The sequence below is a fragment of the Siphateles boraxobius genome, unplaced genomic scaffold (genome assembly GCF_051911475.1).
Source record: "Siphateles boraxobius isolate OS27281-9 unplaced genomic scaffold, OSU_SipBor_1 20, whole genome shotgun sequence".
Classification (NCBI taxonomy): domain Eukaryota; kingdom Metazoa; phylum Chordata; class Actinopteri; order Cypriniformes; family Leuciscidae; genus Siphateles; species Siphateles boraxobius.
This window is the reverse complement of record NW_027508811.1, coordinates 1,835,348-1,861,402: the sequence shown is the minus strand read 5'-3', so window position 1 is coordinate 1,861,402 and position 26,055 is coordinate 1,835,348. Positions and strand designations below refer to the sequence as shown.

The window sequence follows — 26,055 nt, the reverse complement described above, 5'->3', positions numbered from 1 at the left end:
ATAAAAGATCAAACTAAAGGTTTAGAGTTTGATTATCATCAGAGTGTGTTTTTGCAAAGCGACTAATACTTTGACGTGACATCTGTGATGTTGCGCTAACAGTGGAGTCACCCATTTGATAACCGTTATTTATCAAATTGCAAATATAACTGTACTAATATGCATCAGTCAGTAGCTGTTTCCATCGCACGTCCTGATTTTCCTGAGTTAGACGCGTTCCTGGGTCAACATATTTTGTTGATCCTAGAACAACATTCCTGTCCAAAATGTAATCCTAACCATATCCCACCCTAAACCACATAAGTCATCCCTAAAATCAGAGGGAAATGATGTAGAAGCACCTAACTCTGGTTGTAAGCCTAAACTTGACAAACCGTAAATGTATCCCTATTTCTGATTGGTTGATTAAAATGTTGATCCAGGAACAAACTACGATGGAAACACATTATAGAATATGTGCCACAAAAAACCTTTCATGACTTTGCCTCAACAGTGGATGTGACTGGATGCAAAGAATCTCAAATTTTGGTTTGATCATTCTGAAATGCATGAGCCAAAGTCTGTCATCAGAATGATTTAATATAATGAAATCCCAGAAGCGTTTGGGATCTCCCACAATTGCATTCTCACATACCAGCATCTGAACGCAAGATAACATGACAGTGTGAGACAGATGCAAGTCATTTATGATGTACTGTAGCAGCAACTTCCTTTTTTATTACAGATCATTTGTGCCATTTCCCAGGGAGTGACGTTTTTGTTCTTTTGAACACATGGGATGGAAACGCTGCTTTATTCACAAATGTTTTATGCGATATTCCAATTGTCTGCAAAATGTTAAATTTGCAACATTGAATGGAAACATAGGAATTATTAAAATTACTGCTGAAACAGTTGAAAAAGATAACTGATGAATGGCAGATAGAAAAAAAGAATTATAAAAACAGTTATATTTGTGCATTAAAACTACATTTAATAGTTTCTGTCAATGTCAAATCAATGTTGTGATGCCCAAAGGTAGCATATTATTATGTTTACACATTATTATGAATAAATGCAGTACAGGATGTTTATTCAGCCCAGTCACACGTGTGCATTTGGATATGTACCCGAGGTGAGGAGTTTGCGTGTCCGCAGGAAGCTGATGGCCAGTCTCATGATGGATGCTTTATCCAGGTGTGAGCTGATGTTGTGTGGGAGGGGAAGCTGGTGGGCAACTTCGTAGAACACCTCCGTCTCCTTACTGCGCCTGGAGCGCGCCGCATCACGAGACTTCTCCTTACGCCGCTCTGAGCTGCACCTACAATATGGAACAACATGAAAATATGTGATACAAATATGATTCCATTTGCAATAATTGAATAAAGGCTGCATTGACCTTTTTGTAAAAAAAAAAAATCTAAGAAAAAAATAAAGTTTTTTTTTCTTCCTGAAATGCTATATAGTGCAATATGCAAACACTTCAACAGATTAAAAATAATTGAAGGTCAATCCCAACGAAAAGGTAACATTTTTCACTCTTGTGTTTCTATTTACCCAAAAATTTTAATTAGCCCATGATTTACTCACCCTCAAGTCACCCTAGGTGTATATGACGAATACAATCGGAGTTATATTAAAAAATGGCCTGGCTCTTCCAAGCTTTATGATGGCAGTGAATTGCTGTTTCTGTTTTGAAGTCCATAAAAGTGCATCCATCCATCATAAACAAACTCCACACAGCTTTATGAGGTTAATAAAAGGCCTGAAGTGAAGCGATGTGTTTATGTAAGAAAAATATCCATATTTAACACATTACAACGTAAAATTCTAGCTTCTGGCCACACACAGTCTACTTGCACCTAAAGTGCAACTTACACAACTTATGACGTCAGAAGTCATGGCGTAGCGTAAATATCAGCAGTACGTTGCATAAGTTGTGCTTAGATTTAACTAGATTCCGGTCAAAGAACATACGGATTTGACTTATTTTACTTTATAAAGCTTTAAATATGGATATTTTTCTTACACAAATGGCTTTATTAACCCCCGGAGCCATGTGGAGTTTGTTTATGATGGATAGCTTAACTTTTATGGACTTCAAAACAGAAACAGCCATTCACTGACATTACAAAACTTGAAAGAGCCAGGACATTTTTTTATATAACTCCAATTGTATATTGGACTGAAAAAAGAATGTCATATACACCTAGGATGGCTTGAGGGTGAGTAAATCATGGGCTAATTTTCATTTATGGGTGAACTATCCATAAATCTGGTCAATGCCCTGATCTGGGCATAATTAGTTATGGGTGAATCTCAATAAAACCAGGATTTTTTTGTTTTTTTTTACCCATTTGCTTAAACACAGAAATGCTCAACCCATTTATTTTTCCGTGCATCTACAAGTTTTTCAAGAGAATAACACTCTCTTTGTGCCCTTGACAGTCTTTCTTATTCAACTCAAGTCACTCTTGCAGAAGCAGACATCAGTCCCAAAAACTGGGGCAGCGGAGAAAGAGCCAGTGTCCGGCAGGTGCGAATGAATCCGTACGCACACACATTCTTGTACATCTATCTTTGAGAGAAGGACATTCATTGACACAATGCAATCTCAAGCTCCATATCCTAACCCTACCCATCACAGCTAAGTGCCTAACACGAACCCTAATTGTAACCTGATTATAATTAATTAACCTAAAACAAAGTCTTGACCCTCAAGCAGGCATTTAAAGGGGTCTCAGAAAGTGAGGACCGGCCAAAATGTCCTCACTACTCTCTTTGTCCTCACTCCGATGGTCTTAAACCCAAACCAGTCCTCACAAAGATAGTTGTACAAGCACACACGGTTTTCATTTTTTATTGGGACGTTCCATATACAATGATTTTTATAATGATCAAACTGTATTTTCTATCCCCTAACCCTACCCATAAACTGATGGACAAGGATTGAGGATATTGCCATCTTTGTGAGGGATTTTGTCCCCATAATGTAGGGTTCCCCCTGAACCATACACACACACACACACACACACACACACACACACACACACACACACACACACACACACACACACACACACACACACACACACACACTTTCAGAAATGAACTTCAACTTCAATCAAATCAGTTATTTTGATCAACATCATAATAGAATAAAAAGAAAACCGTTTGTTGTAGTAGTGAATAAACAGGCTACAGCCCAAACACATGATAAACTGAGTAACAGAATAAATCAGTAATAATGACACTGCAAAAGGAACTCATAACTTTGTACTGCTTTATTTATTCTAGTCAGCCCAAACTGCCAGGAGCGGATGGGTCAATGTCAGATCTCAAGTGGGACATTCCTGCCTGGTTCAAGTGCTTATGGGAATGATCACTTATAGCTACATCCTGAATTTAATAAACAAAAATATTGTCCCAAATTAGAACACATCTGTCCCATGAAAAGAGATTATTTACAGGAACTAGTATTTATTTCCCATATATCTTGTTGAATGTTGACAACTCTCTGATTACAGATCAAATAATTAATTAATCCATCCATTCATCTTGACAACCAAGACTGGTGGAATTTATTTCTATGACACTGATAATCCCATATTTATATTTATTTATCACAAGATATCTGAAAATAAGAAATCAGAAGGTGAGAGTCATTACTTTCCACAACTATCGTGTTGCATTATAAAATAAAAATATTATTATAATTAAGAAAAATATTAATATAATAAATTAAACCGTAACCTTCTTATTTAATGTTATATTGATCATTGATTCATTTAGAGAGATAAAAAAGCTCAGTGTGACAAGCAAAAGTGTGCTAGTCATGCACTTGGAGTGCCTTGAGCTGTGGTTTGTGGGTCACTTCAGAGGGCGAGATATATCACCACCAGCACTGAGTGATATTTTAACTCACTGTAACTGTAGCATAACACAACCCCTATGTGCAAGATCACAGTTACACCAAAACCCACATGTTGTAAACAGATTTTGATTTCATTCATCTCTGAAGAACAACTAAACAACATTATATTGTACACTCACCGGCCACTTTATTATGTACAACTAGCTATATATATGTATATATGTATATATATATATATATATATATTTAACCTTTATTTAAACAGGAAATGTCCCATTGAGACAGTCTTTTACAAGGGAGTCCTTTATAGCACAATTTTCAACCATGAGCTGAAAAACAATACATTATGTAAATTAAAATACTATACAGATTTACACAAAGTTTACCAAATATCCACACAGAAAAAAAATACAATGAGTTTAAAATATATAAATGAACCAAATAAAAACTAAAGGTCGAGATCTACCTACCATTAATTAAAACAAGTGCATATGTACGTCAGCATGTCAAATATTCTTTTTTTAAAAGCAGCTAAGGAAATTAGCGCACCAATCTAATACCGTGTTGAATCCCCTTTTGGCTTAATTCTTCATGACATAGATTCAACAAGGTACTGAAAATATTCCTCAGAGATTTTTTCCATAATTTTTTTCCATTTGATGATAATATCATGCAGTTGCTGCAGATTTGTCATCTGCACATCCATGATGCGAATCTCCCTTTCCACCACATCCCAAAGGTGCTCTAATGGATTGAGATCCGGTGACTGGAGAGGCCATTTGATTATAGTTAACTTACTGTCATGTTCAAGAAACCCGATGATTTTATCTTAGTGACATGGTGTGTTATCCTGCTGGAAGTAACTATCAGAGGATGGGGACACTGTGGTCATAAAGGGATGGACAGGGTCAGAAACAATACTCAGGTAGGCTGTGGCAATTCAAACAATGCTCAATTGGTACTTTCCAAAGTGTGCCAAGAAAATATTCTCCACATCATTACACCACCAGCACAGCCTGAACCATTGATGCAAGGCAGGATGCATCCATGCGTTTAGCAGGAATGGAGACAATAATTTCCAACCTCTATTGTCCAATTCCAGAGTGGCACCCGGTGTGTTCATCTGCTGCTGTTGCCCATCTGCTTCAAGGTGTGACGTGTTGCATGAACACAACAGATGCTCTTCTGCAGACCTTGGATGTAACGAGTGGTTATTTGAGTTACTATTGAGCTTGAACAGGTCTGGCCATTCTCCTCTGACCTCTGGATTCAACAAGGATAGTTCCTCTTTTTCTGATTATTCTCTGTAAACCATCAATATGGTTGTGTGTGAAAATCCCAGTAGATCAGCAGTTTCTGAAATACTCGACAGCCCGTCTGGCACCAACATCCATGCCACGCTCACTAAAATCACCTTTCTTTCTCATTCTGATGCTCAGTGTGAACTTCAGCAGATCGTCTTCAGCATGTCTACATGCATATGTTGTAGTTTAGGGAGAATGACTGATGTTTAACTGGGTCACAATGTGTCTGTCTCACAATTTTAAGAAGGGCAGAGTAAAAACCCAATCAAGTTGTCTCTTGGCAATGACTGATGTTTTATTTATTTGTTATAAGTTGACTTTGTAAGCTTTTCTGTGCTGTGAAATGTCTTCCTAAGTCATTCTTCTAATGTGAGGTTAGGAAGGTTTAAAAAAAATAATGACATTCATAATGATTGATCATAGTCTTGTGAATGCTATAAGTAAAAAATCCTGGTGCGTTATTGTTTCTGTTGTGGCTCATTTAAAAATAATTTTTTTTAAGAAAAGAAAAAAGACCTCTCTGGTCTGATATCTTGGTCCTACGTCAGGTTACAAGTGATGCAGTCCAAATAACTCTTCATATTATAGCAGAAACAATGCTCCTGTTTATTATTTCTCTTTTCCCATTTAGAAGAAAATAAATAGGAACTGAGCTGGTTTCTATGGAGACCGTGTTAAGGATGTTAATGTCCACTTTTCCAGTCCTGCATCCAATAAGATTGCAGAAGACAAATGTGTAGAAACTGTATGATGCAAAGGCCAATAATTATTTCAATCACCAATGACTTATTGTATAAAGGTCTTTTTAAACTACCACACAACCTAAGATGATCAAAGTGGTCACGTTATACCATTCAACATCTGCAATACAAAAATGCTGACAGCACAAGTGTGTCACACATATACAAAAGTAAATAAATCAGTTCAAGTTCTCATCTTTCGAAAGGTCTTGCATGCTTCACTCGCTCCTTCAGACTAAAGAGCTCTCTGGGTGAATATGTTCAGTACAGACAGTCCACTTTATTGTAAGTGTGTAGACCCAGAGGACACTGCAGGACATTCAACAATAGAGATAGTGCTCACTCAGGACATGAAACCATCTTGTGAACCCTCTGAACCCCGTGTAGCAGACGCGGATTTCTACAGGCTGCAAGACCATATGACGACCAACAATGGGAAACAGGCAGTGACCCGAAGAACCAGTGGCGTGCACAGACCTCCTCAGGGGCAGGGGCGGAGGGACCAAAAAGGGCACTAAATAAAAACAATTATTACTTCTTGATTATTTTTGTTTTTATTTTTGTTTTTGTTTTAGTTAACATTAGCTAATGAACTGCACTTCTACAGCATTTATTAATCTTAGTTAATTTCAGGATTTACTAAAACATTAAAATCAAAAGTTGTATTGGTTATCATTAGTTAATGCACTGACTGTGACATAACATGAATAAACAATTAACAGTTGTAGTATTAACTAAGATATAGCCTCCAGTAACAAATATGTTGCTCATGGTTATTTCATGTTACATGAGTAATGAACAAATGAACCTTATTGTAAAGCGTTACTATGAAATCAAAGATATAAGTTCCTCACAATTTAGAGTTGGACATGGACTTAAGATTTCATTAAACTAGCTGTTAGATGTATTTCCCCTTGCACTTTTATTCCTTGGATAAAAACGAATGACAGTGTCACTCAGAATGCGTCTGAAATCGAGTTATACTTTTATTGTAGTTAAGAATAACTCGCATCCTGCAGCAACTTTTAGAGTAGCATGGTGATGGTAGGATGAATGTAATTTTCCGTATAAGCTTAAACGTTACCTGCTGCTCGTTTAAAGAGACCTGCGCGAACTGCTGCGTAGTGCGTACCAGAACCATTAAATGCGTATGAGGCGCTGCAAAGGAAACTCCGCCTACCACTTCTCCGCCAATTTTTTTTTTAATTATGATATTTGTTTGTATTATTATTGTTGTTAGTGTCAAGGCTGTGTGTGTGTTTCATTTATTATAATATTTATAATAATTATTATTATTATTTACAATTATCAGAAAAGGGCACAATACATTTTGAGACAAAAGGGGCAGGGGCGTGAGCCCCTATCCCCCTATCCCTGTTCTTAATTGGCCAGCAAACTCGCCTGACCTTAACCCTATAGAAAATCTATGGGGTATTGTGAAGAGGAAAATGTGATACGCCAGACCCAACAATGCAGAAGAGCTGAAGGCCACTATCAGAGCAACCTGGGCTTTCATAACACCTGCGCAGTGCCACAGACTGATCGACTCCATGCCAAGCCGCATTGCTGCAGTAATTCAGGCACAAGGAGCCACAACTAAGTATTGAGGGCTGTACATGCTCATACTTTTCAGGTTCATACTTTTCAGTTGGCCAACATTTCTAAAAATCCTTTTTTTGAATTGGTCTTAAGTAATATTCTAATTTTCGGAGATACTGAATTTGGGATTTTCATTAGTTGTCAGTTTTAATCATAACAATTAAATTAAATAAACATTTGAAATATATCAGTCTGTGTGTAATGAATGAATATAATCTCCAAATTTCACTTTTTGAATGGAATTACTGAAATAAATCAACTTTTTGATGATATTCTAATTATATGACCAGCACCTGTATATGTATGTATATAAAATCATCCAAACATTTTATAGGTTCTACTGTCCTGCAACACTACAAAACCATGCAGTTTTGAAGTTTGTATTCATTGTATTGAGTGAAGATATCAACAATAACCTATTTTCTTGAAATGTGTCCACACCGAGACAAAACTTCCTCACAAATGATTGCGTTCCGGTTCTCTCATATTCAACTGGGCTCCATTTATTAAAACGTTAGCAACACATTCTGCACAGTTTTAAGTAGTTACAGGGTTTATTTTCTATTTGAGATCACTTTGTTACATCACTTGCACCTTTTTACTCAAGCAAACAGTAACAATGGTAAGTTTCCAAACCAACGCGAATGCAGCAACAAAAATCAAACAAACAAGTTCAGTGAAACTCAAAGCAGAGTATCAAACACTCAACCAAAGCACACTTTACCAAAAGCTTGTGACGAGATTGACATGCTGTTGAACCATCTAGATCACACTGAGAATTCAAAGTATTTAACGCAAGAGCGATAGACGTCAGCCTGTCATGAGGATGTTATCTATTTCAGTTTGACAAATGAGCTACTGTATACGGATCCTGAAGTCAAGCAACTGAAGCTGAAATATGAGCTGCCTTCAGAACCTAACAAAGCCACAAATAAATACATTAACAAACTTAAATGAGCTATTGACTTGGAAAATCGGTTTGAACTATGTTTAGCAGGTCGGCCGAACAGCTGAACCGATGGCCTTGCACTCACAGATGCAGTTAATGATAAAACGCTCGCACGGCATTGGAGAAGCCATAAACAAACTCGAAACCTTACTAAGAAGTCTTGACCTATTCAGGCATGCAAACAATGACACGCTACCTTATGACTGAAAGAAAGGCCATTTGCCTTGCGTATTTCCTAGAACTCAACTCTGACCTTCACTGTCCTCCTCAAACCTCCTCAAACGGCTTTTGTGTCGCACAATCTGGGAATTTCATGGCAAACTATAAATGATATCAAAATTGAAAGTGAAAGTCTAGGATTTGTGGAAGTAAGCTTTTTTTATTTAATAAAGGTTCATGATTTTGAAATATGAAATGCATGTACTTTTCAATATAACTTTTCACTTAAATTATTATGCTTATAATGCAATTTGTAAAATAGTCCCTGTGGTTTTAGACTAACATTGTGAAATATTATTACTAAAAATAATTGTTTTCTATTTTAATATATTTTTAAATGAAATATATTGCTGTGATGCCAAACATTCCTTATTATCAATGTGGAAAATAGTTGTGATGCTTAATACTTGTGTGTAAAAAATTATAGATTTTATTTTCAAGATTCTTTGATGAATAGAAAGTTCAAAACAACAGCATTTATTTGAAAAATATTAAAATATGATGCATAATTAAAATAAGGTTGAAAAATGATCTTCTTTGGAATGATAACTCAATTCTTAAAACCTAAGAATTTGTTGAAAAGATAGATAGATAATAAACCATAAGTGCCCCACCTTGCAAGATAAGCTGTAAAACCAGATTAAAGGAACAGCTTTTCAAAATAATCACCCTCGGTGCATGAAATCACCTCACCGAGTCTACGGATGCGGGCGCCTGTGTTCGGCCTTTTCTCAGGGGATTCCTAGAGCATGAGGGAAACGGAGCAAAGGTGCAGTTTTAGGCTTGTACAATGAATCTTCATGGTCCACATGTGTGACCTGAAGCATGACACAGATTCATCTCATCAGTAATGCTCCCAACAATACGTTATACAATCTTCACCTGAACCATATCTTAGTCAGCATCAGAATCAGCCAATGGAACATACTATTTTGAAACTCAAAAAGTTGCAAGATGCTAATGGTGCATGAAAGAAGCGAGATGTAACTTCAAATGATCCCTACAAAGCACATACCTGGCATGTGTCTCAATGCTGCAACTGGCATTCAACAGACATTTTTGTTTTACAGTGCACTACATCATTATGCACCTGGGAAAGAGGAAAGAACTACAGGTCACAAGCACATTTAATGTGCTTGAAAAAAAAACTACATTGCCTACAAAACCTTTGTTACTTTTTAAATGCTTATTTTTAACCCACTACATTACAGATGAAAGAAGACAGGATATGATGAAGAGAGATGGAGAACTGGATCAAGAAAAACACTACACAAATGATTTTGTGGTGAAGTAAATATTAATGAAAAAAACAAATGTAATTTACATGAAAAAGTTTGATCAAGAATAAAAAAAAAGAAGTCAATTCCATATTAGTACTAATTCAATCGTGTAGAAATGAAAGCGTAAATATCAACGTTATAAAATCAAGTAAAATTACTCAACTTTTCTGATACTGGTGTCTCACACTATTGTATTAATTACTTTGTATTAAAGTATATGCTTTACTTAGAAACATCTATGTTATATTGTTTGAGTGAAATGTATTGCAAAGGAAACTTCAACTAAATAGATATTACTCAACCTTTTACAAGTCAAGTTAAAATTACTTATTTCCTTTGTTACTTTCATATTACTTAGTTGATTTCATTTAACTTAGTTAAGTAGAGTTTACTTAATTCCATATGTGAAATTTACTTTTAAAAAAATGTGTAAAAACTTAATTTAAGTAAATTACTTGTTTTTTTTCAGTGTAGACAGAATAAAAATTGCGTCACCCGCAGCACATTGTGTCTAGACCACATCTCTGATAAGTGTCTTTTTTTTACTTTTTACTTTAAAGATAAATATAAACTCAAGATATGATCTGCTATTACTTAAAAGGAATGGTGTACTTATAAAATGAAGCTTATGTCATCATTTAGACCCGTTCACACTGCAGGCAAAAGTAGCACAAATCCGATATTTTCAGTAGCACCTCAATGCAGTACATGAGATCCACGGGGAGCGGACGGATCAAGATCCAAGGAGTGGAGATGGGTAGGATTAGGGGTGGGTTTAGGGATCAGGAGGCGGAGATGGGTAGGTTTAGGTATATGTAAGGTGGGAGGAGTTGGATCTGGATCCGACTCCTCCCCGTGGATTTCATGTTCTGCAGTGAGGACCATCTCGATTTTTTGGGGGGTCAAGCGACCAGGTCAGACTTCTTCAGAGATGGTGTGAACACTCAAATCTTGCCCAGATCTGATTTTTTCAAATTAGATTTAGATCCTCATGTCATTCCAAACTATTACATCAATTCAAGTATTTATTCATATTTATTCATAACCAATCACGTCAATGTGTGATCATCAACGAGTGGATCTCTGAGCTGGTGTGAGTGAGTGGAGGCGGGGCTAACTTGCATATTCATAGAACCGCATATACTAAATGAGGCAAGGGTTGATGAGTTATATTCAAGCTATTTTAAAGCATAAAGAAATGGTTTCAAGGAAAAAAACTTTTAAATATATCATGTTGGTGATCAAAGATGAGTTTTAAGGGATAAAACGATTTACTACAGGGGGACTAAGTTTTATTGAATTTGTTATGTACTTTTGTCGTTTTTATTAGTTTTGTTTTGAATTGCGATTTAGCTTTCATTTATTTTTAGTTTAGTAATTTTAGTAATTTAACTCAAACTTTCAGTTAGTGTATCTAATATTCATGTTATTTTATTTCAGCGGTTTTCAATGACCAAAAATTGTTTTTAATAGTTATAGATAAGAACAATAGTGCAGACTGCTGAGACAATGAGATTTTTGAATTAATTAAATTTCAGTCGTTTTTTTCTCACAAAGTTCTTGTAGGACTTCAGAAGTAATATATGGACCACTTTTATGTTCTATTTTTGTGCTTTATGGAGTTCGGCAGGGTGAATCACCTCCCATTTCACAGTAGTGCAACTTGGACATTCTGGAAATCTTAACAGTTTTTCATCAAACGAGGGTATATGACGACAGAAGAATATTTCTAAATAATATTCATAAACAAGCATCTAGCGAGGCAACCCGATTTCTTCGATTGACAGGGTTATTATTCCTCCCCCATCCTCACGTTCTCTGCTTGGTCTCAGATTTTAATCATATTGTCAGAGAATACGTCACCGTGTAGCCTCTGGAAGTACTATCCAGCTAGATAAGAAGTGTCGTCCACAGCCATCTGCTGTCCTGACACACAAGCATTTTCATAACATACAGCTCCATGCTTTAGGACACAGCAGCCAGATGCTAAAAGTCCAAACCCAAACCCCCAGGCCCTTGAGTGTTTGTGAACAGAGTAAACAGTTGATTGGTAACAGGGTGCAAGGTGCAGCGCTGCATGGTTGTGACATCTCACTTATATTTTGCCCTTTAAAGGGATTGTTCACCCTGTTCTCACAAAAAAGAGAGAAACTTCTATCATTACTCACCCTCATGTGCTTCCAAATCCATAAGAGTTTAGTTCTTTTGTGAAACACACTTGTGCACAGTCAAACCTTTGACCTTTATTAATTAACAAGATTCACGTTTTCGATATTCAAATGTCGTTTCTACCAAATATTGCATAATCAATTGCATAATTCAGTACTAAAGAATAACACCTGTAGTGTATCACTTTAAACTTAATTACGCACAACTGAAAACAAAGTTGAAAACGTTTAGATGGCAGAAAATAGATATAAATAAATAAAAATAGGTAACATTGAGTGTGCACAATTTGTTTTTATTGTTGCAGACTAATGATTACTTATTAGTGTCCAAAGCAGGAATTAAAAAAAAGATAATCAAAAATAATTAATAAATTAAAAAATATATATATATTTTTAAATCTGCATATTAGTTTTGACACTTGACAATAATAATAAACAAAAATTGTATCATCTAAATATAAAGATTCTAAACATATGCATGTATAAAATATAACACATATACATATACATATATATATATATATATATATATATATATATATATATATATATATATATATATATATATATATATATATATATATGAATAAAATATTAACATAACATATAACATTTCCAAAACCTGATATTTTATGAGTAAAAATTTCAGGCCTAAACTTGATTTTATAAACCAGGAATTTATTTAATTTTGAAAAGTGTTAAATTTGACTTTATGCCATGAACAAATATTTGCTCAATGACAGAGCAAAGGTTTTTACTCAAGGTCCGCTCAAGGTCGCTTTACATTACAATACATTTACACACCCGCACACACATTACAATTACATAAGGACACATATAGTCACATTATCCAAAAGACATGTATGTTTTTAGCTGAGTCTTGAATGTAGCTACTAATGAAATAATTTAGGAGCATTAACACTAAATGACCTTCCACCTACAGTAGACAACCGGAAATGAGGGATGGACAATAAGTAGATCAGACAGATATGGAGGTGCAAGACCTTTTAATGCCTTAAACGTTAGAAGTAATACCTTAAAGTGAATACGTGATGCCACGGGTAGCCAGAGAAGGTCATGAAGCAGAGGAGTAATGTGAGCAGAACGCCTGGTGGAGGAGAGAACCCTTGCTGTCGAGTTTTGAATATACTGTAAATCTTGCAATAAGTTTTTTGGGCAGACCAAGAAATAGAGCATTGCAATAATCCAGATGTGATTTGATTAATGCATGAATTAAGGTTTCAGCATCTGCTAAAGTGAGAAGAGCGAAGATGTGCAATATTATGAAGACGGGGGGAAAAAATAGTTTTTAATAAGAGAAGAAATATGAGAGCCAAAAGAAAGAGTTGAGTCGATTAAGACACCAAGGTTACGAATAGATGACGAAGGCTTAACATGAACTCAGTCAAAAGGATGGACCTGTCGTTTGATATTGAGGCAGCAGAGACGATCACCAGTGTCTCAGTTTTTTTATTATTTAATTTGAGGAAATTCAGGAACTTATGTTTCTCTAAGTCTGACTCATTTAGCTCAAACACAAGACATTTGTTTTGTCCTGGCTGATCTCGCTTATGCAAATTCAAATCTGTCAGTGATGACATTGTGACATCAAACACCATCAGTGATCTGGTCCCTGTCAATTTTCAATGGATGGATGAAATTTTGTTTGGATAGTTTGGATTTCAAAATCTCACCATTTATAGTGAAACAGCTTTGAAATTAAACGAGGTTGAGTACATTTTTGGATTATGTATTCCATTTTGCTGTTTATTCCAATTCAGTACACATCAATGAGGGAAATAATACACCCTCCAAGCCCAGTATGTGTTGTAAACACATTACCAGTATGTAAACTCTGTGTCTGGCCACATTTAATTTCTCTTCAAGTCCTCGGCAGACTCTCTGTGTTAATGTATAACGCAGCAGCAGAGAGGTGAGGTGAAGTCTGAGAGGGGGCTGACCACTCATTCTAATGAGAAACACCAAAGCCATTGCTTGCTTACAGTCTGTTTTCTATTCATTTTGGCATCTTGCTAAACACAAACAGAGAACAATGACGACTAGGCTAATCTCTGATCCTTTGGAACAGAACGTTCTCAAACCCATCCAAACAACCATTGCCGATACAACCCTCTCGACCAGGAGAGGAAAGATCACAGAAATGGATGGGGTTTACATTACGTCAATTCACGTTTGCTGACGGCAAAGCTGGAGAGCGGACATGATGTAACGCACATAAGTATATTGGCATGAAGCACATACCACACAGTTGTTCAAGCACATGCAGGATTCTTCAAGAGGACCACTCGATACAATTCCCATTATTTCTATAGCACTTTACACAATACAGATTATTTCAACGCAGCTGTACAGAAAAGGCCAGATTCAAAGATACAACATAATCAGTCTCATCTGAGTATCATCAGAAGTTCAGATGATTCAAAATTACTCATATTTCACACATTTCCGATATTCCGATATCAGCTCTACCAATATATATGACATCATTTGGTGGATTTCTAAAGAACATCACCCAAAGTGTCAATAATTTTAAGCTTGCACTACTGAAAACAAAGATGAAAATATTTAGATTGATATAAATAAATAAGTGATAATATTAAATGTACATATTATGTTTTAATTGTTGCAGATTAATGATTACTTACTACTGTGTTTAAAGAAAAAAAAAATTGAAGGGAAAAAAAGTTCAGCATATTGGATTGGTCACTAACATTAATAATCAAAGCAAAATGCCATTATCAACAACAACAATGATAATAAACAAATATAATATGTATATTTATCAAAATATAAAAATAGATTCATAAAATATATAATATATATTTTCAAAAAATTGTCTATCAGAAATTGCTAGTGCATTTCAAAGAATCGGTAAGTAACGCACATTTTTAAAGAAGAAAAACTGAAATCGTAGTCTGGTGAAATTTGACTGTTTATCACTACTTTATTTACTATATTGTCATATACATTTTTACTTCTGTTATATTATTTTTGACTAGCAATTCTTACTATTGTAGGCAAAAATATTTAAAACAACTTGTCAAAAGTATGGTTCTGAAAGTTAATATAAAAAATAAAAAGATTTAAAAAAAAAAACACTGGTTGATACCAAATTTATGAACATAAAAATGTCAGGTGAAAGTAAATGAGAGACCCAACACTTGCTACACAATGAATTAGGCTCATTCAGATGATGTTCCATTTCTACTGCCATGCACACTTATATTTTTTTAGAAATTTGACGCAATTATAGGAAAATCAGGGTCAAAGTTTACTGTAGCAGACAATGACGTAGGTCAGTGATGGACACCAAATAAGGGTAATGAGAGTAAAGTTCACCTGGAAGCAGCTGATGTTAAAACTTGACATTGAAGTATGCGGCAGGAGGAAGAATGGGCTTGGTGAACAGGAAGTGTCAGGAGGAGGTAAAGAGTGGAAAAACACTAGTAAAGATCAGTATGGCTTAAGAAAGAGAAGAAGATGGGAGAGATACTGAATCAGAAAGCCTGAAGAAAGAGGGAGAAAAACAAGAAAAAGAGAAGGAGAAAATAAGCTCCCAGACTGAGAGCATTGCCTCGCACCCCTGCAGTTAGCGGAGGGTGGGGACTGTGAAGTCTCCGTTCAGGCCTTCTCTAGAGATCCTGTCACAATAAACTGTCCTACAGCTGGGAGGCTCTTTGAATTTCTCCACCAAAAGTCTCATATCTTAGATTCTCCTATGAAAACAAAGGTCTTAAATGCCCACATCAGTGCAGCCAGATCTACTCAAATGCCAATTGCTGCTGCTGATAACAAATGACTCAAAGTGGAAAAGACAGAAAGCATGCGCTAAATCTTGCAGTCGCTTGACAATAATACTGTATGTCAATATAAATGACCCTAAAGGGCTTCAGTGTTGATTTTCAGAGAAACTATCCTTTCAACTTGTTGATATTTTAAATATTGTTGGCTGTAATGTCAAGAAAGCAATGTATTCAAGAACTTAAAGGGACAGTTCACCCCAAAATGAAAATTCTGTCATTAATTACGCACGTTCACGAGAGCACCACAATCCATAGAGCAGATGTTGCATGAATGTGCGTTCAAGATTATTATTAACTGGCAAGTTATGTTTGTTTTTTGCGCAAACAAAGAGCTTCATGAAATTGAGTTCTGGGGCTTGAAAGTGGTAGTTACGTAGTTGTCAATGGAGGGATTAAAAAGATCGTCATTTGTTTTCCGAAGATGAACGAAAGATTTACGGGTTTGGAACGTCATGAGGCTGAGTAAGTAATGACAGAATTTTTATTTTTGGGAGAACTAACCCTTTAAAAGAAGAAAAGGAATAAAAATACAGTAATATTTAACAAATCAGTATATTCAGTACACCCACTCAACCAAACAAATAACTTTGCTATGTCATTGAGCAAATTTTTATTCACAGAATGAAGAAATTAAAATAAAATAAAAAATTTACCCTTATAGACAACTTTTCAAAATTCAACCAATTCGATCAATTGGCCTACAGATTTGATACCACCTTTGAAATATACCAAGGTCCTGATATACCACAGTATCTATTTGGTATTTGAGCTTTAGTGACTGTACTGACGAGTCAACTAGTTAATTAGTTGATTAACACTGGTACTTTGGGTCTGTGCCAACTAGTCATAGATTACACTAATAGTCACTAATTAATACTTTTATTCAACAAGGATGCATTAAGTGAACCAAAAGTGAAAGTAAAGACTTTTTACATAGATTTGTTTTAAGTTTAATTTAAAATAAATGCTGTTCTTAAGAACTTTATTTTCATCTAAGTATCCTGAATGAAAATGTATCACTGTTTCGACAAAAAATATTTTATTATTGCGGCACGGCTGTTTTCAACATTGATAACCAGAAATGTTTTTGGAGCAGCAGATCAGCATATTAGAATGATTACTGAAGGATCATGTGACACTGAAGACTGCAGTAGCCTAATTCAAAATTCTGCTTTGCATCACAGGAATAAATTACATTTTAAAATCTATTCAGATAGAAAACAGTTCATTTATATTATTTCACAATAGGATTGTTTTACTGTTACTTTTTTTTAATCAAATAGGCCTAAATGCAGCCTTGATGAGCATAAGAGACTTGTTTAAAAACATTTGTAAACATCTCACTGACCCCAAACTTTTGAATATGTTATGACCTATAAGTTGTGCTTGATCTAAGGTGACAGCATGAAGCATATCAAGTGTCTATTTGTAATCCATTTGTATAGTATGCTAACCTGTAATGACCAATATATATTTTGGAATTGAAAGCATTATGGGGTTAACAAAGGACTTATAAGACGGTCTGACTCAATTAAAAATGTTCACAAACAAGCTTGTGTAATGCTTTGAGACCCCTCATACTAGAGACGGAGCATGACCAACCTAGACTCATTGCAAAAATGTCCCTAAAGTTTTGTAAACTTACACACACACACACAATTCACTGCAGCTTTCAGCTGAAATAAAACTACATGTTTTGCAATCGAATACATTGATATTTGCATCACATGACCAGCTTCAGATATTTGGCTTTCCTGCGAGTAAACTTGCTCGGTAGCTCATTTTTAGAGACTCTGGTACGAATCCCGTGAAACACAAGCCACGATAAAAGAGCTCAAAGACTTGTAGAACCAAGCTAAAATGTCATGGTTGCTTCAGCAAATGGATTGTAATCCATTTGCTTTTGTTAACACTATCGCTTAGGTTTAATGATAGCGTTTACAGTAGGTGGGACATATCTAAATTAGTCGTTTTGTGTGGAATCCGTCGATAAAATGCGTTGTTTATGCTCCCCAATAATGGTGGCTCCGACTCACGGGAATAATTACAAAAATATCGAGACTGATCTAAAGTGTGTTTTTTTTATCTCATTTATTTAATAATCGTGGTAACACTTTTATGTACGGTTTTATGGACACTGCCATGTTTGATACTGTTGCTATGGTTAGTTCATCAGTTCGTTTGAATGCGGTTGTGACTTCACCCGTTTATTTAGCTGAATGAACATATTCAAACAGCTTTAATCTCTGGAATGAACAAAACATTTCAGGAATCACACTTGTGCAATAAAACATTCTCTGCTGTAAATCCTAAAATGTGACAGCCACACCTTTTCTAATTAGGCCTACACTGCATAAACCTTATCTTTTGTGATAAATCACTAGTTAAAAGTTCACACATAGATTCATTATCACTTATTGTTAAATTAACCAAAGGATTAATCAAAATTAAAAAAATCAATAGATTAAAAAAATAATGGGATTATTTTAAGGATTTATAGATTAAATTAATTCTGTTTTAAATTCATTTTAATTAAATATTATGAATTAAACAGATCATAAACACACATTGAAATAACCCATTAGAAATGAAAGTATTATGCAATCATTTAAGACATTTCTCTTTATATAGAACGTTTCTCAGTATAAAGTAAAATGTTCTTCAAAATTGAGCCAAGTGGTGCCAAAGTCACGAAATGCAGTTTCAACCACTCCTGAATTTAATTACGGATTCAGAAAATTTTTCAGAAAGTTAAAACTCATCAAATTGAGGGTTATATTTAGAACCAGATTGAACCTTTTTCTAAGAGTGTACAACAACCAACATAATAAAACATTGCCACATTCACGTTATTCTGTTTCAGATCAAAATGAAGGCACTTTTAGCACAGCGCACTGTACAATTCACTTGAAAGTGTCGAGAACAATGCAGAAAAGCAAAGTAATATTATTGAAAAAGCTGCTTGTGGTGCCATTTTTGCATAAATAAGCCTGGGTTGTATCACATTAATACAAATTAAATACTAATTATTAAATAGCAATTAAATATTAATACCAAGGTCACCAACTTCCTTTTACTTCCTTCCTTAGTACAGCATGAATTTTAGAAGAGAATGAGGTAATAGGTTCAGGTAAGTGGTTGTGTTCAGGACAAAGCTCTGAAAGTTACAAACAGGCTAATGTCCAGCTTTTGGCCTGAGGGAGTTAATAGAGCACCACAAAGCACAGCCTTTCTCTTCATAAATGAGCCACTCAGTGACAGAATGAACCACAGACAAAGCCTGATGATTCAGGGTGACGTAACGGAGAACTACAAGAACAAACAATTAACAAATAAGACTTACAACAAATGGTGAGTAAAAAGTGTGCAAACTGACCAATTCAGGCAATCAATCCAGTTCTCTTGATGAACACATAAATACTTAATGTTCAGTCAGAGCTTTGATGATTACCATAACAATGACTTAATTAGATCCTCGCTCATTCCTGTCATTGCAAACAGTACATAATTGCAGTTCTGATCAAATATAATAGTGATACACTATTATATTGACAACTGAAAACGGTTTACGTTTTGTTTTTCAACTAAATTAAAAAAAATTTGTGGTTTCTGTGTTTTGGTAAAAAAAAAACATTTGGGTGCACCACTAATTATAACCCACTGAAGCTTATGATATAGCCTATATATATTAAGGGCCATGGAGGGGGCTCTGGCTATCTATCTTACAAAACATGCATGAATACAAACATATAAAATATATATAAAACTTGTCAGGGTTGAGCTAATCTCTCACAAGTAAACTACCAAAACATATGGGTTCAGTATAGACAAACACACACACACCTATGCACACATAACACATCCCCTTCAGTGACAGGCAGAATCACATTCTTGAGGTTAAAGTGTTTGCACCCCTCTAAAATCAGTCCTGTAGATAGATACATTCTGTTCATTTGAGTTTTGTAGCGATGTTTGGTTATGTTCTGCCACCCTGAGATTCATCAGATAAAAGGCAGAAAGCTTGTTAGTGAATAAACGTCACGAGGATGAGGCAGACTTCAAGGCACTCGCAGAGCCATGACACATGCACAAACGCATTCTCCATTTTTCTCTCATTAATGGGACTCTTTGCACTCTGATGGTTTTCAATCTTCAAAGATACACATGACTTCAAGTTACCAGACTTTCCCAGGGTATGTAAAGATAATTTAATATTAATATGCTACCTAATAAGTATGTGCTTCACTAAAAACCTGTTCACTGAAATAAATTTCAACCCACTAGGTAAAAGTGTAAGTGCTGCCTTGAACGGTCAAATGAAATCAAAGTGGTGCCAAAGTCACGAAATGCAGTTTCAACCACTCTGAATTTAATTACTGATTCAGAAAATTAAAGTTAAAACTCATCAAATTTAGTACAAATTACACAAATGTGCAAGAATTGTAACAACTGTAATGAAAGCAAACTAAAATTGTTATAATATAATGATAAATAAAATATTTTTTACAATGTACTATTTATAATTTTAGGTATCTCTAGTAGAAATTTAAAATAATAATAAAAGATTAGGCACATGAGAGAATGCAGAATATTGTCTACACTGTAAAAAAAAATGTTGGTTTAACTTTAAAAAAAGTAAACTGGTTGCCTTAACATTTTAAGTTTATTGAAATTGAAAAACTGTTAATACAACAGAAACTCAAAACATGTTATCTGAACCACATAATTTATCTAAGTTGGTTTGACAAAAGAAAAAAAATGTGATAAATCAAAACTTTTTTTAGTGTACAGAATTATATTGTAGCCTATTTAAAAAAGTAAAAATAATATAAGAAAGATTTAGATGCTTTGACATCCTTTAAAAAAGTTAAAATGCGTTTAAGGTAATATATCTAGGTAGGCTACAGTTACTCATGCACATTGGTAAATAAATACATAAACTTTATTTCTTTCTTTCCCTTTCGATGACGTTGTGTGGTAGCTACATTAAAATGACTCAATGCACCATCGGCAGCGCGTCTGAGTCTCACAGATATTCACTTGTTGCTGCCGCTTCATACACCTGAACTTTTGCGCAACAGTTGCAGTGTCTACAATAGAGTAGCCTAGAATATTACTCACGTACAGTCCGCTTAACTTACCTCTTCTTCTCTTTCTCAGCTGTCATCTCTCGGTCCCTTCGCTATCCCCGCAGTTCGACAGCAGTCAGATCTCTGTGCAAACAGAACACGCTCCAAAACACTCGCGTTAAATAACAACAAAACTGATAGTGAAAATGCAGTAAAGTCCACCAGCAGGCCCAAAGTGACTGTACAGTCTCAGAACACTGCCAAGGATCGTACAGTCTTCACTTTTGTAAAATCCAAGCGCGGTGAGGGAGTTTCTCGCTTGTTTTCAAGTCAGTGAGGTTCACAGAACGCAGCGTCTCACTGAAGGGTGTTTGACAGCTGAGCAATCAATCAGAGCTCTCTGATTGGCTGGAGCCGCCATTGGGAACCGCCCACCGTCAGCGCTGACAAGACTTTCACTCCTGCATAAGTGTTCCTGCAGGTCTACTTTCTCTTGACTGAGACCTACCAATCTCTGTGTACAAATAAAATAATAATGCGGCCGTCTTTCTAAATTCATTTTTACCCCCCTGTAATTTGGCAGAATCTCATGTGATAATTGTCATTTTGACCCCCTCTACAAAATAGTGGATTACTCAGAAAATATACATCTGTGACATTTATTATTTTGCCTTTCATCACTATTTATGTTTGTCTTTCTTCAGAAAAAAAATATGAACAAAATCAAATATTTGGGACAGGGACCTCTGGTTGAGTTGACACGGAATGACCAACTAAAAATACATCTGAGTGTGTTGAAAGTTATGTTATAATGTTACTTCGCTAGGTGGATGGACACTTGTTGCACACTGCAGTAAGCTAGATCAATATTAAAATGTAATTTTAATCGCTTGTGATGTTAAATGGCATGCAGTTAATTTTAAAATGTATTGCATGGTGGAGAAAATGCTCTATCAATGTTCTTTATGATTATGTTATGTTAGCCACTCTTGACAAAATAGTGTTGTCTCTGAACCATGGTACAAACATGTTACTCATGATAAATCAAGAGACTAGCCATGTTGAGCTATATAACAATTAGTTTTCTGTTGATTAAGATATCCAAACAGTTGCTTACCTGTCTAATAAAGCATAATATATTAAAGCGAATATATCAAAATGCTCCTGTCTTTCTTGCTGCTGTCGGGTGTGAGTCTGAAAGCTCCGTATAGCTTTGTTTTGAATCTTTATTTACTATCATTCCTTGTTGTTTATATTGCTAAATATAACTTACTCATCACCATATCAGATAGTCTAATATTGCCTATCACATTAATCTGACATTGCTAGTTTTTAACAAAATTGTTATCGCTAGCACAATGCACTAGCATTAGCATTTCGCAAGCCTGTTAACCAGCCATCCGTGCTTGCCGTCTTTTCCACTTGCGTGTTTACGAGTCCATCAAATGACTGTGGTGAGTAGGATCAATCAACAAAGATGGTGAGTAATGTCTTCTCCTGTTATTGTCACTTGCACTGCCTGCTACATGTACAGTATAGACTTCCCTGTCGGCGAAGAAAACTTCATATGTCATAAATCCAGGTAATTAGTCAGGCTGATGGAGAAGAATTCAGAACTAGAGACACGCATCCAAACTTTAATTGAGGATAGTAAGAATGCAAGGGCTTTAGATACTGCTTTGAATGCGACTAGCTTATTGAACTCTGTAGACTGTTCGGTTCCGGCTGTAGAGCCCGTTCAGCAGGGCATTTGGGTGACTGTGAGAAAGCATATTTAAAAGTGCTGGCTAATGCTAATCGTAAATTCTCTAAGATTATTATTCACGTCGGCACTAATGATTTTCGACTTCACCAGTCAGAGATCACTAAAATTAACATTAAAGAGGTGTGTGAACTCGGAAATTTGCTCTGGCCCCCTTCCTGTTTGACGGACTGATGAGGTACTTAGACTGTCCTCACTCAATGACTGGCTGTCTAAGTGGTGTTGCAGAATAATATAGGGTTCATAGACAATTGGAAAAGTTTTTTGGGCAGACCTGACCTGTTGAAAAGAGATGGTATTCATCCCTTCTGGGATGGTGCCACTCTTCTCTCTAGTAATATGGCACATAGTCTTAGAGATCAAACATGACAATCTGGGGCTCAGGTCAGGAAGCAGACAAACTGGCTAAACCGACCGTCTGCCAGCTGTCTCACGTCACTGAGGTCAGATAAATCCCATCACATAGAGACTCTTTCACCTAGATATATATAGGAAATACAAAAAACTCTCGAACCCATTTAATGGTAAAAATGTAATTGATTTTCATCAAATAAAAAACAGATATAATACTGATGAAAAAAGCTCAGTTTGCTGAATTTTAGATCCCTTTCTACAAAATCCCTCTTTGTAAATGATATGATTACAGATCATAACCTAGATGTGCTATGTTTGACAGAAACCTGACTAAAACCAGACGACTACATTACTTTAAATGAGTCCACCCCCCAAGATTACTGTTATAAAAACGAGCCTCGTCTAAAAGGAAAAGGGGGAGGTATTGCGGTAATTTATAGCAAAATCTTCAGTATTACTCAGAGATCTAGTTTTAAATATAATTATTTTGAAGTGATGGTACTCTTTGTAACGTTATCTAGCGTAAGTGATCAATCCCGCTCAGGGACGGATTAGACTTGTAAAGGCCCTGGGGCAAGTTATCTCCAAAGACCAACCGGTTCAAGCGGCACGTGAACTGATCTAAAGCTCTTCTTAGTCAATAGTAATTAAATAAACTCGAATGAACTATGTTGCATATGTATACAGTGTACTATGTATACAGTAGCCTACAACTTGCTGAAATGTATCATGTCTCATGTTGGCTAATCACTCAGTCAGTGCTTCAACCATGGAAATTGGTCAATAAAACAACTGGTATTTTGCTAAAAATATGTACTATAGGCTATTACATATTATAATTGGACTCATATCATAAAAATATTATAACGCTATTATTATAAAAACCGCATTATATTTGAGTTATTAATTTTACCCTTCAATAATAATACCAACTCCCTGTATGTTTACAGCATTAGTGAGAGACTTTTCCTTGAGAAAAATTAACATGTAGGCTAGCTATATACCTGATATTTACCATATTTTATGTGAACATTGTTACATGTTGTTACTAAACTTAATGAAATTCTGTTTGGTCACCAAATGTTTTGAGAATCACAATACACTTATTGAGATGGAAGTTTTTTTTTTTTTTTGCAACCCCCAATATTTTAAAATCCTTTCTAATGATTTTAGGCTGCCTGCTGAACATGGGTTTGAGCTTTTATACTTCTGAACTCTCAAATTTCAGATTAATGCATTTAACTTTAAAATTGCCCCCGGATCTAGAAGAACTGAGGTCCACCCCTCTAAAATGCTGTGGATCGTTTTGACATCTCTAGTCTAGTGGTGATAGGTATTACAGTCTGATTGGACCAATCGTTTCGAGTGCTGGATACTAAGATTTGGGTTTGACCGGTAAAAAAAAAGAAAATCTGTAATTTCCAGTATACACTCTGCTTAATTGCCTTTTTTATTTGAAGGTGCATCTTTTACAGTTGTTCAGACAACGTGTAACAGTTGTTTTCCAATACCTTTCACACAAAAAAATAAGCTCAAAAATTGGTTCTAATAAATATATTTTTATATTTTATATTTATAGGGACAATAGTTCTATAAGAGGTTTCGGCGCCTTCATATACACATAGGGCCCACAGTAAGTTCCAGGGAGCCCTCATAGTCCAAGAGCCTTGTTTAAGAGGCCTTGTGTAGGCTATGGGACACATTTATTACAGCATTAATAAACATTTGTTTTCATTGTTATTTGGTCTTCTGAACCAAACTGGATTGCGCGGCCTTAAACCCCAGGGCTCCCCCGGGCTTCTGGTAGTCAAGGGCCCCTGGGCACTGGCCATATAGGCCCGGTCAGTAATCCATCCCTGATCCCGCTTGACATTTGTGTTAGCCACTGTATACGGTGAACGTGATTTCACCAAGTACCACATGTTCCTGGATCAACATCTTTGTTGATCCTGGAACAACTTTCCAATCAACCAATCAGATTTGAGGGTCAAGTTTACAGTGTATGTCAAATTTAGACTTAGAACCAGGGTAAGTTGCTTTAACATCAGTGTTATTCACCTATCATTTCCCTCTGATTTTAGGGAAAAGTTATGGGTAGGGTTAGGTTTCGGGGTAGGGACAGGGTAAGGACAAAATTTTGGGACAGGAATGTTTTTCCAGGATCAACAAAATATGTTGATCCAGGATGATGTCTTACTTGGCAAAATCATGGTGACCACTGTATACAGGCCATCAGGGTACCATACAGACTTTAGCAAAGAGTTTGCTGATTTTCTATCAGAGTTAGTACTGCAGATAAAGTTCTTATTGTTGAGGATTTTAATATCCATGTAGATAATGAAAAAGACGCATTGGGATTGACATTTAGAGACTATTGGAGTTAGACCAGGCCCGGCCTCAGTTTCATTTTTGTATCCATGGTTACAAATGAAATGTTTAACCATTTGAGCGGTACGGTGCCGTAAATATCACGTGACAAATATTTTTCGCCATGAAAACATTTATGGGGGAAGTTCTAAAATAACTGCCGCCTTGAAAAAACTTATTCTTAGGAGTCAGTTAGAATATTTTAAAGATAAGTGTGAAAGGGTTAATATATGCATAATAAACGCTGGCTTATCTTTTTATTACGCTGTTTAAACTTTGCTAGTCAGTTTCTGGTTACCTGTGCAGTCACATATGTGTTTTAGGGAGCGCTGCATTTAAAAAACTGTCGTTCCAAAGCAAGTTCTCAGTGTGTATTATTCATTGATGGTATAAAGTTAAGACCCCTTAACGATTTCACATGCCTCGGTAATTTCACCCTGAAGCCGGGCCTGAGTTAGACAACACGTGTCAGGACCCACTCATGGTCGTAATCATACTTTAGATCTAATATTGTCAAATGGAATCAATATTGATGCCGCTGAAATTCTTCAGCAGAGTGATGACATC

The 26,055-nt window shown here is 35.7% G+C and overlaps 1 protein-coding gene across 1 annotated transcript in view; it reads right to left on the bottom strand.

Moving 5' to 3' along the window:
- epas1b (endothelial PAS domain protein 1b) overlaps nt 1-21,504 on the bottom strand; it is a 47,326-nt gene extending 25,822 nt beyond the window's left edge. Inside the window, exons 1-2 of the mRNA XM_077236383.1 lie at nt 21,078-21,504; nt 1,110-1,300 (exon numbers count right to left, since the gene is read on the bottom strand). Coding sequence (XP_077092498.1) covers nt 1,110-1,300; nt 21,078-21,103 — 217 coding nt within the window. The 5' untranslated portion in view covers nt 21,104-21,504. The remainder of the gene's footprint in view (nt 1-1,109; nt 1,301-21,077) is intronic.
- Nucleotides 21,505-26,055: the final 4,551 nt, after the last annotated feature.